Source organism: Oryctolagus cuniculus, chromosome 10, assembly GCF_964237555.1.
Source record: "Oryctolagus cuniculus chromosome 10, mOryCun1.1, whole genome shotgun sequence".
NCBI lineage: Eukaryota > Metazoa > Chordata > Mammalia > Lagomorpha > Leporidae > Oryctolagus > Oryctolagus cuniculus.
In genome coordinates, this window is record NC_091441.1 from 24,771,744 (window position 1) to 24,784,486 (window position 12,743).

The following is a 12,743-nucleotide window of genomic DNA, read 5'->3' on the forward strand; positions in this document are numbered from 1 at the left end:
GAAGCAGGGACTTGGGCAGCAAAGTTCACTGATATATTTTTTAGTGGAATGGAATATCATGCAAAACAATTATTATGGTGTTCCAGACTATCCAATTTTATTGACAAAAGTGGATTCAAGTGAAAAGCTATTGTGTGAAATAGTAAAATGATGTCTGAAAATCACTACAGGAGTGCAAATTATGAACAAAATGTTACTTGACTATGATTTGAAAAGAGTGAAGATTTGAGTGTGGAACTGCTGTACTTTTGCATTGTTGTGGGCTCTGTATTGTGCATATGGTGATGGACAGGCTGGGACGCTCCCCTCCATCCTTCAGGACGGCCTGTGGGTGTTTACATGAAATGAACTGAGTAGGTATGGAAAGCAATCTTGCCTCATTATTCATTTTAAAGATTACATTGTTGTTTTGCTTTAAATCTAGGGGCTTCTTCTAGTCCCCCCCCCCCTTTTTTTTACTAGAAAGAACATTCCAGAACTGCAAGAGATCTGGGTCTGGAATACAATATTACTAAAATGGTAAATTGATCTTAAAGGCAATTTTTCTTGGAACTATATATATATATATATATATATATTCTCCAGCTGCCAGATCTAAGATGCTATATTAAGTTTAGAGATGCACTTAAGATACTTATTTAATCAAAGTCAACAGAAATACCCAAAAGGTGGATAAGTATCACGAACTATAGTCAAGTCTAGACTCGGATGGCTTCTAGGCAGATCTGCACTTAAAAGAGTCTCAGTTGGAAAAGCTAAACAGTGCCAAACAGAATGTTGTCTGGAACCTCACACTATTGCTGGAAGTCTCTCCTTTTGAAGTTGCTACCAAAGCAGGAGATTGAAAATACCCTTCATTTTTTAACAATCCTTTTTTTGCAGAAACTAATGTTATAACTAACCATTGAAAGGGAACCTTATAAAACCACCTCTTATATGACTGGCCTAGTTTCTGTTTTTCAGATTGTTTAATAGAGTGTGCATTGTGTAATACACAGGTGCAAAGCTACGGTCTTTAACATTATTTAAATATTCTAGAAGTCTATATATCTGTTGCACAAGGAAGCTGCTATGACTGGCTTCTTATTGAATATGAATCGCCAAGAAATATTAACTTTTGGCTAGAATTTATACAAATATTCTTTAAACATTGTGAGCTATCTGCATTTTTGTGAGTTTAACAAATGCAGAAATTTCTAGAGCAACAAAAATAGCTTTCCCATCAGAATGAAATATAAAGAAATATACCAAACTTTTTCAAAAGGAGGTTCTTGCCTGACAGACTAGCACAGTGCAGTGGAGGCTTGAGCATGCCCTGCCAAATTTGATTTCTTCTTTTTCCAGGAGAAATGAGTCCTGGAGGCAGAGCTGCTGGTTGGCTGTCAAGCATTGCTCCATGGGATTCGGAGAGATTTATGAGCTTAAAGAGCCTTGCATGCCGTGAACTAGGCTTGGAGTAAGAGCAATACATAAGAGTTTCCTTGCCGTATTCACAGATTCCTTATTTTCAAGATTTCAGGATATTGGGAAATCATAAAGTTAACCAAAATCTGGGGAAGGTAGTCATATACATTTATGATCATTTGAGGGAGAAAAGAACAGAGATATGCAAAAAGTTAGACTGGTTGGGTGAAGTCACTGCACATCAAACCCAGCAAGTAAATGACAATAGAGTTTCTTTGAAGATATTGAAGTAGATTCTACTATATATTCAAGGCATGGCAGTAAGACTTATTAGCATTCCAAATTACTGAAATATACCATTGTATTTGTTTAACGAAGAAAGTTTCAAGAGCATGCAGCAGAAATAGCACTCCCACTGAAAGTGAATGCTGTGTGTTTCCTATGAATTTTCAAAAAACTTGCCCTTTTTAAAATCACTAACTTTGAAGGGTCTAGAATTTTGCAAAAATGTTAACTTTGTTGGTTGTCCAACTGCATTCTACAGATTGATGTTCTGACTTAATCCCCAAAATGTAACATTTGCAGCCCGTGCCAAATTGAGGTGCAAGATGATCTACCCTGGATTCCAAATATCTTGAGAGAATGTTTTTCATTGATAAACACTGGAAAGGGGCAGCTATTCTGGGGCCTGAAGAGAGTTTAACTTAATGATATTTTCTCTTTTTGAAGCAATTGGTTAATTCTCAAGGATTCCATATCATGTTAGGAAATGCCTTATTTAAGGTCAATGGATGGTTGTCTATGTGCCGAGATGCCAAACGAGAGTAATCCATGCCATTGAATAATGTCACATAGCTCTTTGAAAGGACTTCCAGAAAATCTAAGTAAATTGAACAAGCACTCTTGTTGAAGGAACAGTTTTGCAAATGGACCGGACTTTCTAATGAACCATTTGAACAAGCCCTCTCTTTGACAACAGATTTCCTTCCAGACATAAAACTGTAAAAAAATAATCTGAATTATTACTTCTGTTACAGTGCCATTTTGCTCAAAATATTTCATTCGGGGATTCATATATAATTACCCACCTAATAAAAGGAGCTATTAGGTTGTAAAGATCCTATCCCTTCCATGCTCTTTTAAAATTATGACCTACTCAAGCTTGAAATCAAAGGCAGAGCTGAAAGGACTAATTCAGCTGAAACTCTCATTGGGTTTTCAAGTCACCTAAATGATAAATATGCAAACTAGCTTCCTTTTGGCGATACAGCTGCATAAACTGGGATTAACTCCAAATGCAGCTGAAAATTCAGAAAATAAAAGCGTACACACAAAATGTTCTTAATTTCAGCTAGTTCCAAGCTGTAGAATAAACATAGCAATAGAAGTTTAACATTTTGCCCACAGTTTAAGAATCTGCTTTGAAAAGCATCCACTGGATTTATGACGTGCCACGAGTGTCAGGTGGCACTTTTTCTCCCACTCCTCCTTGACTCTGGAACAAGCATGGTGTGGAGGGTTCCCTTGGCAGCAAGGCCTGGGCATCAGCACTCATCCGTGCTACTCAGTCTAGGACACTGCAGGTGGAACTGGCATTACCCAAGAGAAGGTGCTTTTGGAAACTGTCTTCTCTTCTCCTTCCCTTCCTCAGGGCATGCTCTTAGGGAGTCTGCCTCTTCCTTCTGGGGTTCTGAGGACACTGGCTGAGAGGCCACACACTGTGTGGGGACAAGCCACATCACCCAACGCTAGTTTCCAAGGAGAACTAAGGGAGGTATGGGGCTAAGGGGCAGGGGGCACTCCTAGCCAGTCTCCTGAGGAAGATGCCCATGCGGAAGCTTTGAGATGTCATCACAGTGTGGGATGGCAGAGAAGCCACCCAAAGTGAAAAGTGTCCTATTACAAGCTTAAGCACATAATTACCATGTGTCTAGGAAGATTGCATATTGTATCTTCTTTCTGGAAATGAACTGCTGCTGGCAGGATGCCATTAGTTGCAGATTTTTATGTTCCTGTACTCTAGACATAAATGCTAACGAATGGTGGATTTACAGATACTTGCTAAAATGGGTGATTTTCTACAGCCACTTGCTAATATATGCTGCTTCTGCAAGATGAATGACTGAGTTACAAACATAGGCATTCACTGCCTTGTGTTTGTTTACTTATTTACTTTTTGTGCTGTCAGGAAAACATCCAATCCTTTGGTGCTATGGAGTGAGAGAATTCCTACGGGTGCTTTGTAATTTAAAGATGAAAACAAAACAGTGAGCTGCTTGCACTAGTTGGCCATGGCCATGGTATGGGCTTAAATAATGCACTTGCATTTTGTAAGACTAGACCTACACACAAAACAACAGGCCTTGATGAAGAAGGAAAATATGGGCATTCACTATGACAGTGACGTCACTGCAGTGGCAAAGACCCAGGACTATTCTAGCAGCTTGTCAGCCTTGACATTGCAGTGAAAATGCATTCTTGCTTGTTTTTAGGGACCTCATAGTCTTCAATTTACAATTCCTGATGCCTATAAAAGAAGGGATGCGTATTCCTTCTGGACTGCTTCAAGATCTTCCTGTACTGAGTGGCCGTGGTGATTGACCTGTCTAGTGGTTAGAGTTCGTGGACACAGGTGTGCTGCTTATGAATAACTGGTATGTTGCGAAATTCCTGGCATAGTCACCTCCTCAGCTGGGCAATGCATGTTAAAAGGCTGAGCCTGTGATGGCATTAAGTTGCTTCATTAGCCCTTCTAAACTTGCCATTTGTTCACTCAAATCATCCTGCTCATAGACCTGTAGAGAGAAAGAGAGCAAACAATCAGTAGCAAACATTGACACATTCATTTTATCAAGGCAGATACCACAGCTAGTTGAGTCACTCAGTATTCTCAAGTGTGACACAGTGGCCCATAGCCAGAGCTATTCCCATAGCTTATTTATTGCATAAAAATGCTAATAGTAAACGAGATAGTGGTGACTACATATTGTTCCATCAATTTTTAAATTGATAAGGACAAAGTTTCAGACTGAAAAAGATCTTGTTGCAAATCAAGAGATATCATTAGTTCTGTGGTCTTAGGCAAGTTAGTAAACCTGTCTGATGTGTGGTTTTCCTTATCTAGGAAATGATGTAAGAGATACCTGTGTCCAAGCCATTCCGAGCAGACTCTGCCATGCTTAGGGTCTATCCCATATCTGGCACAGGGTCCATTTTCAATACACTGATTCCTTTTCTTTTTGAAAGTCTATCCATCAGTATGAATAGAATTCCCTCCACCAGCCTGTTTTCTTGTAATATGACATAAGTATTTGTGTGAGTGTATAAAATGGGAGGTTTGATGGGTTCTTCCTTGACAAGTGAAAGCTCCAGAAATTACCACTTTTGTTAATAAATGGAAGCAAATTTAACGCCTGAAACTGGAGTTAGAGCTAGCCATAAATATGAAGGGACTCTTGCAACATGATTTTAATGGTAAATAAGAGATTAAACTGTAGGGGCCGGTGCCATGGCTCACTTGGTTAATCCTCCGCCTGTGGTGCCGGCATCCCATATGGGTGCCGGGTTCTAGTCCTGGTAGCTCCTCTTCCAGTCCAGCTCTCTGCTGTGGCCTGGGAAGGCAGTGGAGGATGGCCCAAGTGCTTGGGCCCCTGCACCCGCATGGGAGACCAGGAAGAAGCACCTGGCTCCTGGCTTTGGATTGGCGTAGCTCTGGCCGTAGCGGCCATTTATGGGGTGAACCAACAGAAGGAAGACCCTTCTCTCTGTCTCTCTCTCTCACTGTCTAACTCTGTCAAAAAAAAAAAAAAAAAGAAAGATTGAGCTGTAGAAATCTTAATGAAAACATTCTCTGTAATAGTTGCTCGCTGAGAGTCACCAACAGCATGTTATTTGTAAGTAGTAGGGCTACTAGTAATCAAAGATCTAAGGACACTAGTCTCAGGATTTCTGATTGACTATGTATAGGAAAGATCTTGACGTTCCTATTTAAAAAAAAAAAATATTCCCAGATATTCTGAGGATCAACTACACGGGGAAGTAAGGAGAAGGAGCACTAGGTTGATTTGAATTCCAATTTCTTTTACAGATTTTATTTATTTATTTGACAGGTAGAGTTACAGACAGTGTGAGAGAGAGAGAGAGAGAGAGAGAAAGGTCTTCCTTCCGTTGGTTCACTCCCCAAGTGGCCACAACTGCCAGAGCTGTGCTGATCTGAAGCCAGGAGCCAGGTGCCTCCTCCTGATCTCCCATGTGGGTGCAGGGGCCCTAGCACTTGGGCAATCCTCCACTGCTTTCCTGGGCCACAGCAGAGAGCTGGACTGGAAGAGGAGCCACCGGGACTAGAACCGGCACTCATATGGGATGCTGGCACCGTAGGCGGAGGATTAACCTAATGTGCCATGGCGCCAGCCCCTGAATTCCAATTTTTAAATATACCTGCTCTTTTTGAATCAATTTCAAATGGGAATAGCAAACTGACATCATTGAGTAGTCATAAGGATTCAACAAATCAATGCTGTGCAGTAGTGAACATTCAATTAATGTAACATTTCCTCTCTTCTCTCTTTACCTGCAGTGTGTTTTTGACTTATACAGATACATTCTTCTGGATTATTCTTGTATAATACATTCAGTTGATTAAGTGAACCAATGAAACCTAAATCATGATTTCTAGCTCTTCATAGGCCAAGAAGTATTGGCTGGTATCATGGTCAAAGATGTGCTTGAGTATGTAATCCAGCCAAATAACTCCCTTGATCTTGAGATTGCATTAATCAAATTTACTATGGGTGGATAGGCAAAAGTCACTCCAATAAATGAGGAAACAGCTCAAAATGATAGTACTAACTCATGAGCTTCCTACAGGAATTTTGGCATGCCAATGAATGACCTGGCCATAAACTATATAGTCTTAAAGACTTAAAATAGATCGAAAAGTAGCTACCTTAGCTCAAAGGCTAGTACATATGAGAGGTCTTCACAAAGTTTGTGGAAAATGAATCTTATGGAAAATTATGCATGGATTTCAAAAATTTTGAGACTAAAGTAAATCTATATTTCCATGAACTCTTTAAAGTATCCTTGTATGTAAGGATAAATTAAAGTGAGATGATTACTTGGTAACTCATTTCCAAAAATGTTTCCACTGTCTGGGTTGTATTTCTTGATTTATCTAGATCTGACTTGATCTTAGCCAAAAGGCAGAGAAGTGATGATTTATCTAGATTTCATTATACAATGTGAGGGTATGTCAAAATGTACATGAAAAATGAATTAAAAGATAAATGTGTTTTGATACTCAAAAGTTTTGAAATCACTGCACAATTTTGTCATGATCACACTTTGTATGAACTTTTTGAAGACACCTTGTGTGTGGATTTCAAAATATTTTTTCATCAAAATAAATTTGTCTTAATTCAATTATCTATGAATGTTTTGAAGTATTCCTATAGAAATAACTCCTTGCCAAATATTTATACATGTAGTAAACTTCCTTGGTTTCTATGGAGTTAAAATATTTCATTGATGTAATACTGAAAATAACAAAGTCAAGAAATACATATTCCTTTATGAAAATGAACTGATTCTTTCTTTTCAACAACCAGATTTCCAAAGAAAATATGGCAATTTTCTCTTAAAGAAAATTGGTAGTTGCATTGTTCTCAACTGAGTGATTACATGTGACCTATTCAGTGCTTGATATTGTGACAATTTTCTTTATCAATATAGCAATCTAATATTTACAAACTTGCAAAAGTCACCATTTGCACATAAAGAGGAATGATAGTTGAAAGCATGGAAGATAAATCCCCCTTTCACAATCAATGTTTGAAAAGGTTCCAAATGTAATAACACAATAGAATTTTACTCTGCTTTTTTTCATTTTTTTCTCTTTCAGTTCTCTCATTTTTCAAGCAATCTGATACATTTCTCTTAGTCTTCACTGAAATGTTTTCTCTTCAAATAGTCAGAAACACACTTTTATAAGTAGCTGGCTTTAGCCAATGTCTTTTTTTTTAAAGATTTTAGTATTTATTTGAAAGTCAGAGTTACACACAGAGAGAAGCAGAGGCAGAGAGCCAGAGAGAGAGGTTTTCCATCCACTAGTTCACTCCCCAATTGGCCACAATGGCCGGAACTGTGCCGATCTGGAGCCAGGAGCTTCTTCCTGGTCTCCCATGTCGGTGCAGGGGCCCAAGGACTTGGGCCATCTTCTACTGCTTTCCCAGGCCATAGCAGAGAGCTGGATCAGAAGTGGAGCAGCCAGGACTTGAACCAGTGCCCATACTGATGCCAGTGCTGCAGGCAGCAGCTTTCCCTGCTACGCCACGGGCCAGCCCTGCCAATGTCTTTTAATATCTCCTTTATAGTGTATTTTTGGGAGAAAGTATTTTCGACATTTTCTTTTGGGTTGTGTGTCCCAACCTTGTGGTATAGCTGGTTATGCCACTGTATACAACACTGACATCCCATAATCAGAGTGCTGGTTCCAGTCCCTACTGTTCCATTTCCGATTCAGTTTCCTGCTAATTCTCCAGGGAAGGCAGAAAATCATGGCCCAAGTGCTTGGGAACATGTGGGAGAGAGAGAGGAAGTTCTAAATTTCTGGCTTTGGCCTAGTCAAGTTTTGGTCCTCATGGCCATTTGGGGAGTGAACCAGCAAATGGAGATAGATAGATAGATAGATCAGTCTAAAAAAAGGAAAAAGTTTCACTTTTACTTTTCCATTGATTTTTATAATTTGATCACTTGTTAGGTTTTCTCTTAGTAAATAAATTTTTCTCTTCTTAAAGTTGCCCTATTTTCCAAATTTATTTCAAATTATTTCAAAATTACTCTAAATTATTTCCTCTTATTATGTTATGCATTATATATTTTCTTTATCTTTTTTTAAATCTTTATTTATTTGAAAGGCAGAGTTACATAGATAGAGGGAGAGACAAAGAGACAGATCTTCCATCTGTTGATCCATGCCCCAAATGGCCACAACAGCCAAGACTGGGTGTTGCTGAAACCAGGAGCCAGGAACTTCATTCAGGTCTCCCATGTGAGTGCAGGGGTCTAAGCACATGGGCCATCTTCTGTTGCTTTCTCAGGCAGATTCCCCGATAGCTGAATGGGAATTCAAGCAGCTGGGATACAAACTTGCACCCAAATAGGATACTGGTGCCTGCCACAGGCAGCAGCTTAAACTTCTAAGCTTCCTCTTCTTTTCTTTTGTTCTAAAGATTTGTTTATCGAAGAGATAGAGATAAAGAGAGAGATGAGGGTGGGGATCTTCCATCTATTGGTTCACTTCCCAAATGGCCACAACAGCCAGGGCTGAGCCAGGCTGAAGCTAGAAGCCAGGCATTGCATCCAAGACTCTCATGTGGGTAGCAGAAGCCCAAGCACTTGGGCCATCTTCTGCTAGCTTCCCAGGCACAATAGCAGGAAACTGGATTGGAAGCAGAGCAGCTAGGACTTGAAGATTGGGATGAGGATTAACACAATGGTGGCTTAACCCACTGTGCCACAATGTTGAACCCTCTATATATTCTTCTTATTCTTAATCCTGTGTTTATAGGTTATTTTATGTTTGTAGAGATAAAATATGTAACTGCAGAAAAATCCTTATACCCATTATATAGTCTAATTTCCAAGAATGCCAATATATTGCATTTAATTGCAAGGAAATACATATAAATATATGCATAAGCCTTTATGTGTATTTGCATATATGTATATGTTTTAAACTATGGATGTGAAGGCAAGCATTCTGTGATTGCCTGTATTTCTACGACGGCCCTTAAGTACTGATAAATTTTTAAATTTAATTAAGTCTCTGATTCAGTTTGTTCACTGAAGTTTTTTTCTCTTCATATTCAAGTGCAGGCAAACATCAAGACAAACAGCAATAAGCAACAACGGCTGGGGTTAATTCAGAGGGCTGACTGCCTCAGTCTCATTGCACAGTCCTAGTAATGCTTCCCTGAACCGGGCATGCATTTCAAGGATGCTCTTACATTAGCTGGATCCTCTGTTGGTTTGTGGCTCTCCTCAGACACTTCAGGGGCTGTTGGCACAGACACAGGAAGCAAAGGGGATCTAGCTTTTCCAGCCAATCCAAGAGAGGCTGTTTTAACGTGGGTCTTGGGAAGAGTAGGCCCTGAAATAGAAAACACAAGGTGATGTGAGGAATGGATGAATTGTCCTGGAGAACAATCTCAAGTATGTAAACCAAATCCAATAGCTGGGTATTGGCTTCAGGTTACTGTTCATTCTGTCACGTAGAGATGAGTTTTTGGCATGGCTAAGGGGATCATTTGATTTCTACTGAGTGGATGAAAAGTTCTGAATAGGTCTTTTCAGAAGAAGCTTCACCAGTCATCCGTAATTTCAAGTGGATTCCAAATCATGCTGTGGAACTCCAGATTGTGCATCCCAGCTGATAAAGGGTCAGACAAGCTCATCTGGTGCCAGTCTCAGCTGTGGGGCAGAAAGCTCTGTGCTAAGCCATCCGAATAAGTCATGGATAGTAAAACGGGACCAAAGAAGATTAGTGAAGTTAGAAGAGATGGTTGTTCTTGTCTACAAATGAACACTAGATATTTCAGTAAAACAAAATCCTTCATGGATAACCAGATAGAATTTCATTGCCAAATGTGTTTTGGAAAAAATGTGATACGTTTCTGTCCTTCTCAGGAAAGTTTGTGTCTATAAAAGAATTAATGCTCATGGAAATTGATGAACAACATTTTCTACTAGAAAACATTTCTGCCATAAACAAGGGCTGCATTTACATTTTGGGTCTGAAATTTGCCTTCTAAATCCCCCTTAGCTTGCAGTGGTTGTACAACTTTGTCTCTATAACCTGAAATAAATCTTTTAACAAAGCTTACTGGATCAACTAGCATACCTTAATAAATAAGGAGTTTTTCATTTGTAGCATGGTAACCAAAATAGAAAAGGGAGTGGAGTAAACCATATAAAGAGGTCTGTCTTCCTCAAGTTTCTTCTAAATTTTAAAAAAAGGAACATTGCTTTATTGGTACTTTGGAAAATAAAATTCTAGTTAATAAAACTTAGAGGTTAATCTACAACCAGAGAAATGGAATCATTTGTTTTTTGGGGAAAGAAGCAACACAATCGAAAAAGCCAGGAGTCTGCTTGATGCTAGTCACTGTAAATGATAAATTTTAATATAAACAGCTTTCCTCATACCATGGCTTAACATGAAATTTCTTCATGCTGTTACTTTGTCATGATTAAACTTCAGCAATAGGAAGTCCGTGATTTGAGTGATTTATCACTGGAGGGTGATCTTATATTTTTGGTAACCAGATGAGAACATATATACACGTGAATCATTTCCTTAAGAGAAGAATCAATATGCCTACTGAAGTCTAGACCAGTGTTAAATGCTTTAGTTTCATTTTAGACACAATAACAGAGTGAGGAAAAGTTTGGAATTTACAATGAGTCCAGTCTGTCTTCAGACGGTAGAGCTCCACTCTACACCAGCTGCACAATCCCTTGGTCAACTAAACCTACCTTGGCCTGTTTCATCATCTGCAAAAGGGGAATGACAATAATAATTTTAGGGACTAAACAGGATTATATATTTAAAGTAGCTGAAACTAGTGATGTGTTCAAAGAGGACTACTTAATATTTAATTATCAGAGTAATCCTGATAAGCATTATTATCTGCAGTTCGCACATGAAAATGCTAATGTGGAGTAAAATTAAGTTAACTTGCCCAAGTTCTCACAGTTAGAACAGGGCAGGCAAGGAAAAGTTTGCACATAGACCTATCTAACTACACTGAGTTAATAAAGATTTTTATCATTAATAAGTTGCCCTAACCCATGCCATTTAATTAAGGGGTTTGAGAAAGCAACAAGTAAGTGAAATGAAATCTAGTTCAAAGATTAGATGTGACCTGAGGGTTAAAACTGTTACTGGGATTTACATTTCTCCTAATTGAATTGTTGTGATTTAAAAGGAAAAAGAAAACTTTAAAATAATCTCTTCATTCAACTATTTTATTAAAATGTTAAATAGACATACATAAAATGTAACATAAATTTCATAAATTATAGTTCTTATGCTTTGAAATGAAAACATTTAGAATAAATAGAAAACCTTATAACAACAATGTACTCTGAATTCTCATTATTAAGTTTATATTATGAAAAAGACTGTTGGGCTAAAAAAGACCAAAATCACGACATGAATTTGACATTCTTGCTAGGTTACAGTCAGTTTGGGTTTATCATAATTTTTCAATACCGATGATGACACTCCCTAACTGACAGGTAACCCTGCATTCACACAGAGAACATACTATCAGCTGTTCTTCCCTGGCTGTGAACAAACCATTTAAGTTCTAAGTTTGGCTTTATGCCCTTCTCTTCAGCCTTGGATTGTGAACACACTGTTCCTGGTGCCATCTTGGTTGTCAACACACACTCCCAGGCAGGTACAAAAAACGCTGGCAGACAATGCTATCCAGTGGCCCTCCAGCTGCTCCAAAGTGTGTAACTGACACTGAATTTGAGATCTTTAGCTGAAGGCACAAAGCTTATAAGGGAATTCACAAAGTTTAATAAAAGTTTAAAGCAGAGGTGCGCTGTTGAAGCTTGAGAACTATTGAAACCTTATTTTGAGTGACTGTGCCTGAATCATGTTTGTATACTCTTCTACCAGGATCACAATGTTCTGATTAAACCTGAGTTCAGCTGCAGTCAGAGAAGCTGTGAAGACCACCAGGAACCACCTCTTCTCCTTTCCTATACTTAATAAAACAGCAGCGCTTGAACACAATTCTTTTCTATATGTATCTTTTTATACCTATCTATTATTTATTTGCACTTAGGCCCCTATGCTGTTGAAATTGACTTATTTTTAATTTTTAAGCTTTTTGTAAAAATTTTTATAGAACTTAGTGACTTCTGAAAAGTTTACAATTAAAACTTTAACAGTTTATGTGCATGCACATATTGAAAATCAGTTTACTGTAACATGGGTAGCTACAAAGAAAAAATGTTTCTATAGGAAAAAATAAATGGCATTGGGATAACTTTTTCCTTAGAAAATTCAAATATGGCTAGCGACTGTTTTGCTCTAGGAGGCAAACAGGAATAAAGTTTCTTGTAGACTTTACTAGACTTTGCATTTTGCTACCTAATATTTGTTTTATTAGATATTCTCGGTAGTTTTGCAAGTACAGATCATGGATCCTTAGGCATGGCCCCTAATTATTGCTATAGAAATGCATTCTTATTTCAAAAAGCTTCAAATGCATTCTTTGCCCAGGATTCTAACACTTGGCCAGATCTAGAGGGTATTAAATTGA

At 38.4% G+C, this 12,743-nt stretch overlaps 1 protein-coding gene across 2 annotated transcripts in view; it reads right to left on the reverse strand.

The window, feature by feature from the left end:
* Positions 1-294: 294 nt before the first annotated feature.
* DCC (DCC netrin 1 receptor) overlaps positions 295-12,743 on the reverse strand; it is a 1,216,740-nt gene continuing 1,204,291 nt past the window's right edge. For both annotated transcript variants that reach the window (XM_051851212.2, XM_051851210.2), the window contains exons 28-29: positions 9,411-9,553; positions 295-4,199 (exon numbers count right to left, since the gene is read on the reverse strand). In XM_051851212.2, the coding sequence (XP_051707172.1) occupies positions 4,110-4,199; positions 9,411-9,553 (233 nt within the window). In that variant the 3' untranslated portion in view covers positions 295-4,109. The remainder of the gene's footprint in view (positions 4,200-9,410; positions 9,554-12,743) is intronic.